This window comes from Pistacia vera, unplaced genomic scaffold (assembly GCF_008641045.1).
Source record: "Pistacia vera cultivar Batoury unplaced genomic scaffold, PisVer_v2 Contig574, whole genome shotgun sequence".
Classification (NCBI taxonomy): Eukaryota; Viridiplantae; Streptophyta; class Magnoliopsida; order Sapindales; family Anacardiaceae; genus Pistacia; species Pistacia vera.
In genome coordinates, this window is record NW_022196417.1 from 238,157 (window position 1) to 244,948 (window position 6,792).

Genomic DNA, 6,792 nt, shown 5'->3' on the forward strand with positions numbered 1-6,792 from the left:
TGCATGGTAAAAGCATAATAAATTAAGTGAATCATTACAAAATTATGAAAGATAGTAAGTTACCAAATAAAAAACGTTGAAAGCGAAATACTATAATTACAATATGATAATAAACTCGATCATCCACAACCTTGTTCAATCAAATATTGTCGTCACTGACAAACTAATTTTTCAAATGACTAAACTCAAACAGCAAAGTATTACAAATTTTTTACCAAACAACAATAAAGACTTAATTTCTGGCTCGACCCACTATTCAATTCCGTCTTCAGAGATGTCGTACAAACATTTAATATGAGCCCTAGCTAGAAACTTCAGAATAATGTTTAATTAATACCAAACTAATAAATTCTCTAAAATCAAATAAGAAAAAAAAAAAAAAAAACTGTAATTAAACCGTGAACATGTTCATGTGCCAGTCATCTTCACTGCTTAATTTCTACTAGCATAAAAATATTAATTATCATAAATGAAGAACACAGAAGAAATTAGTTAAAAATCCCCTCCAGATACTCTTCATGGATCGATCATCGCTTATACATCCTTCTTGGCGTTATAATTTTTTGAGTGAAAATCAATGAATAAAACCAAAAGAGTGCTAATGAAAGCCATACTGAAGCAATAACCCCAGATGCCGGAGCAACCTGATCCGGTGAAATGGAAGAAGAATACGATGAGCATGTTTATAAAGCTCGACATAAACTGCAAAATCTGGATGTCAGTGACTAATCTTTTCCACTTTGGACGTTTTCCAATCGCGCATAGTAAATAATAGTAGTACATGAACACATGCACCACACAATTCGTAACGAGTACCACCGGAAAGGAAGATTGCGATGTATGCAACCCAATGTAACACATTATCAAAACCGTAGCATGGTGGTAGACGTGAAGAAACGAGAGGCGTTTCATCGATTTACTCACGACGATCAGAAACGTATCGACGTATTCATAAATCTTCGAGAGGTAGAAAACGTAGGCCCAGAAGAAGAGAGGGCCTTTTGGCTCGACATTTTTCGGATAACATAACACGTAGTGTATGTTCGGGGCATGGAAGAATATGGAGAGGAGGCAACCAATGGCCATGATTAGCGAGAGGTTGATGAGGATGAGGTTATGGACGACGGTGATTCGTCGGAGGAGGGGACGTGCAATGGAGATGGGGTGGTTTTGGGAGAGGAAAAGGGTGATGGAGAGATAAGAGACAACAGTGAGGGTGAGAAATTGTGGGGATGATGCTGGAGTTTGGCCTTCAATCCATGAAAAATGAAGGATTTTTGGGTCGTTGACAAACCAATCTAGGAGAATTGAGAACATTGGGGTTGATGCCGTTTGGTTCATTGGAGAGAAAATTGGAGAGTGAGTGAAGTGAGGGTGAATGTTGTGGGAAAGGGTAGGGTTTTTTAAGCTTTCAAAGAGAGTTTTAATGGATAGGTGAACATCATCATCATGGATTTATGTTTGTGTTTTCTATTTATTTCCTTGAACTATCCTAACTAAAATTCCTACAACCATAACTGTAAGTAAATAAACAGTATTATTGCTACTCAGATTATATTGAAAAGAGAGAATTTCTTATTGTTCCTTCTTTTTGTAATTTTTCAATTAAATTTACTATAGACAAATAATTCATATATTAACTACTTGTTCTTCACAATCTTAGCTCATTACAAGAAATTTGTCGTATTACACCCATCATCATCTTATCTAATAAAATGTTGAGTCATCATGTACTAGTTTAAGCTTTAGGAGAGTTGGTAACTAAACATTATTCTCACTTCAACAAATACAACAATTTTGAATAACTTATACAACACATTGATTTGTTGTACAAAGGTGATTCATGTCCTCTTGGTTTGCCAATATCACGACGTCAAAAAGCGTCATAATGAGACACTCATATCCCGACGCTATAAAGGCATCGTGTTACAAGAAAGATACCTTAATGCTGCCGTTTCAGGGCATGATGAAAAGTGTTGTGCTGATTTTTCTATTAAACTTAGAAAAGTCAAAAGCTAGTGAAGATATAGTTCAACCCATAATCACTTTGACTCAGCATTGGTCTGGCCGGTATAAGCTCGTTACTAGTGATAGCTCAATCCAACACAAGTTAGCTGTGACCAACGCTTGTAGTTTTTCGATAAACTAAGGATAAACTCAAATATCAGATATTTCAGAAGGGATGAGATTAACGTTGATGGTAGCGCAATCTTAGCATCCAATCATGAAAATATCAGAGTTACAATTTAAATTTGCAATCCTGATATTCTGTCTCTTTCCTTTATCTCAAACTTGTATATAAACCTCCTCCAATTATGAAAGAGAAGTTAGCAAATTATTCAAGGCATATTATATTGTTCTTGTAATTACTCAAAAACAATAAGATAACAGTGGACGTAGACTTAAGTTCTAATTTGTTGAACCACTTTAAAAGTCTTTTGTGTCTTTTGCATTATCACACATATTTACATTCAATTGCTGGTTTATCATTAAACCACACATACGTCAGTTCTGATTCCATCTAAGTCAATCAGTTCTCTCAAATTGGTGCAAATTCGTATCAACAAAAAGCGCGTATTGAAGCGAATTTAAAAATTAAGTCAAAATCCTATTGAGCTTGCAATCTCTCTCTCTCTCCTTGGACATCTTTCCGTTAGCTCACACTTATTAATGAGAGAAACCAAGCTTCTTAATTTCTTCGATCTTCTACTGACCTGTACCTCTCCGTTCACTGAAATTTTCCTGTTCACCACTTCTACTTATTTATAGGCAGCGGCGAGAGTGGGTGAAATAATTTATTCCTTTCGACGAAATTGATTACATACTTGGAGAGGAAAGAAAATTATTAAAACTCTACTCAAAACACCTAATTTAATTAAAATCAAGTGACAAAAAGACCCTTTTATATAATTAATTAGTTCAGGACGACTAACTAAATCCGCAAACATTAATGTTTAAGACTTAATCAAATCCCCAAAAATATTCAATTTCGAAATTCTATTTATAGAAATCAGCTGCATTCTTAGTTGATGTATAAATTGAAGCTCTTGAGGAATAGGTCAAATAGGGGGCTAGCGTCATAAAGAAATAATGGATATGAAAGGGTTGTTGATTAATAGTAAATTCTTAATGTTTGTGGCATCCCATAGGACATTGAATTGACTTCACATTGAATTATAGAGCCCGAGGCGCTGTTGGACATTAATTAATATTATGTTTCGAGACAACTATAATAAGCTTTGTTTTCTTAATTATTTTATTTTTTTTTATTGTGAAATTGTTTAATATTAAACTCATATACTTTGGTTAAGGAAATATTAAAAACATTCCTATGATTATCAAAAACCCTCTACCAAAAAGGGATGAGCTATTTTGACTTAAAATTAGACTTCAACATGTGACCCTCTATTTCAATCCATCAACGGCTAGGATAACTGTTAAGATGACATTAAAACTTAACTTAAAATCTTAATGGAATTAAAATGTTAATAATTAAAACACATGACTCTTGAATTTCTCTTCTCAAACAGTGAAACTCCATTACAGTTCCAATCAAAGATACATCTTCAGCTTTATCAATCTTAATCAAAACCATAGGTTTGTCTTCATCAATTCAAATCTCTTCCCCCATTGATTACCGTAATAAGAGTGTTTTTAATTCTTTCAAAATGAAGTGGATAAGTTCAATAATAGGCTATCTCTTTAATTAATTAATTAATTTGACTTCACAATTATTGAATTCGAGCTAATTCTTCGGTTAGTGTCTTTTTCCCACACTTTATTAGAATTGAGGACATCAACGTCCTTTCATTATCACGACAACATTAAAAAGTTATTTGATGAATTTAAGAAAATACGATTTCACATAATTAGTAAAATACATATGTTGAAAGATTATTTTTCTTGAATTGAAATCCAAATGATAATTAACTTAATGCCAACCTTCTATTTTTGGTTTCAAAGACAAAATCGAAGAATCTGATTCATCTTTTCATCTGTACTGTACACAGATTATGTCATTACCATCAAGTCCTTAATTCAACATGAATAGAGTTTATTTCATATTTCTCATGAGATATCTGAAAAAAAAAAAAAAAAAAATCTCCATGGCTAATATTTCCGTTAGAGCTTTACTGTTTAATTCAATCAATCAAGTGTCGAGTATGTAAATGAAATTATAATATAGAAATGCTAACGGAACAGTATCCACAATGGTAATTGTTATTTAATGTGATACCAGAAAACTTAATCTAAAAAAGGAGAATGTATAATTAAAAACGAATAAATAAAATTTATCCCCTCAGATACTAAAATAATAATAATGTAATCTGTTTGGGTTTTACTGATTAATTCAATTGGATTAATGTAAAATGTTTAAAAATCTTAACAAAACAGGGACGACATGAGATAAATATTTATTGTTCTAAAAGAGGAGAATGGGCGTTGAAGGGTTGATTAAGAAAAAAGGATAAAAATTGATGCAAGGATGGACAGGTGCCGTTTGCCCATCGTTAATAAAGAGGACAAGTCTTGTTGAAATTAATTGTGGGATCGTTGTCTACAGTTATTGCCCAACGATCTGCATAAATATGTTTTGTCTGGTTACTTGTTTCATACATGACTACGTGTTATGTATTATTACTTGTCTTTGCCAATCAAATAATTCATTTATCTATTTCCAACTGTATTCACTTCAACTTTTATTATCATAAATATCCACTCACTGTCATTTTTTTTTTCATTTTTAATTTTCTCTCTTAATTTTATGTAACAGCGAGGTCATATGGGTTTCCATATTCTCTCACTTGATCCAGAGATTCAGGAAAAGAAATTGATTTGATTATTGAAATTGACAATGAAATATCATTAGATTTCTGATCATCTACATTGTTTTGAAACTCGAAACGGACTGGCCGAACGGTCGAATCGACCGAACATACAATTAGGTTTCTAATCATCAACAATTTTTTAAAAACCTGGATCGGACTGGTCGAATAACTAGACCGACCGATTCAACTGGTCCAACCGGGAACCTGATCGACCGATTCAACTGATCTGATCGAAACCCTTATCCTATCCGAATACATCCTAAACCTGATTCTAGCAGTTGGACCAGGTTGACCCGGGGTTGAACCGGAGGAACAATTCTGAATTTTCGGTTCAACCATCAGATCAGAGAATCAGTGGGTAAATCGAAATTCTAATTCCTAAAATTAAAATCCCTAAATTCTATTCTTCAATTTCAATCTCCAGTTCTTCATCTTCACTCCTTCCAATATTCTAATCTTCGATCTAGATTATAGTCTGCTCCGCCTCCGCGTCGCCGGCCGTCCACGCTTCAATTCACTCTGCCTCTCTCCTCCACTAGTCCGATTTGAACTCTGCACCACTGTCGGCAACCGAATTGGTGAACCCAACAAACCAATTCTCACAAACCAGCAACCACCCTGCAAACCCAACAACCTCCTCCACCACCTCAAACCTGCCACCACCCGCAAACCTAACAATCAAAGACCATTGAAAATTGGTTGCCACTAGCAAAGCAACCAACTTAGCACCAACACTGACTTTAATCATCTTCTTTGAAGAGTCCACCCATGGTTAGTGAGGATGCAAAAAGGATATAAAGAGGGTTTTGTTAGGTTATGAGTCAGCCATGAGAGAATTGGAAGAATTTTGGAAGTTGAGTTTTGTGGGGGAAACATTAAAGAAGGTATGATGCGATTGGTATGTAGGGTTGTGATTTCGGGTGGACGGTAGCTCGACGAGGTGAGGCTGGAGAGGAAAGAAGGTTGCCACCACCATGTGAACCACCGCCATTGTGATAGATCTGAGAAAAAAATAGTGGAGAAAAAGGNCACAATCGATATAAATAAAATGTCATCAACAAAAATAAACCAAAACCACTATAGTCGCTTAAGCGATCTCGGATCGCTTAAGAGATCTTTACTCTGCCTCATGAAAGATCGCTTAAGCGATTTTAAATCGCTTAAGCGAACAAGAGTTCACTGAGAATCTCTTAAGCGATACAACAGATCGCTTATTATATCTGTGATTCTGCCAGACCTAAGATCGCTTAAGCGACCAAGAGTAAACACTCATGATCGTTTAAGCGATCTTAGGTCTGGGCAGAATCATCTGCCCAGATCTCAGATCGCTTAAGCGATCCTTTTTATCGCTTAAGCGATCATGGCTGCGATCACGAGTAAAATAGAATAATCGCTTAAGCGATACAAATGATCGCTTAAGCGATACAAATGATCGCTTAAGCGAAATTACAAGCAACATTCCCAAACTACATACCCTATCTTCGCCGGCCTTCTCCTCATCTCCTGGATCCTCTGGCGACTCCTGCTGGCCTGAATTCTCGCCGGAATCCACCTCCTGTCCTGAATTCTCTCCGGAATCCTCCTCCTGGCCTGAATTCTCGCCTGACTCCTCGTCTTCAGACCCGTTTGCTGGTTCTTCCCTCTGTTCTTGTGCCGCCGGCGTCTCCTCTACGTGTGGACCACATTAAATAGTAAAATGATCCACCGGAGCAGCCATTGAACTGCTTGCGCCACCGGAATCTAGGATTCGAAGTGGCGTTGGGCTTCCCTCCTCATTGTCAGTGTCACTCATGGTTTTGGATTGAATTTGGTGTCAAAGTTTGCAGTTTCGATCAGAAATCTGGACTGTATTGCCGGAAATGGCACAGTTTTCGTTTACGGTTAAGGAAATCGATTTTAGGGTTCAACAATTCGATCGAAAATCGCGACTATATCGTCGAAAATCGCGACTGTATTCGGTTTA

The 6,792-nt window shown here is 35.9% G+C and overlaps 1 protein-coding gene across 1 annotated transcript; it reads right to left on the minus strand.

Moving 5' to 3' along the window:
• Positions 1–428: 428 nt before the first annotated feature.
• LOC116109177 (putative elongation of fatty acids protein DDB_G0272012) lies at positions 429–1,360 on the minus strand. Its single transcript, XM_031395402.1, has one exon. The coding sequence runs from the start codon at positions 1,339–1,341 to the stop codon at positions 535–537; it is 807 nt and encodes a 268-aa protein (XP_031251262.1). The 5' UTR covers positions 1,342–1,360; the 3' UTR covers positions 429–534.
• Between the last annotated feature and the right edge of the window lie 5,432 nt (positions 1,361–6,792).

Excerpts from the sequence above, each read along its gene's own strand:
- LOC116109177 (XM_031395402.1), bottom strand. The coding sequence starts at position 1,341 with ATGAACCAAACGGCATCAACCCCAATGTTCTCAATTCTCCTAGATTGG.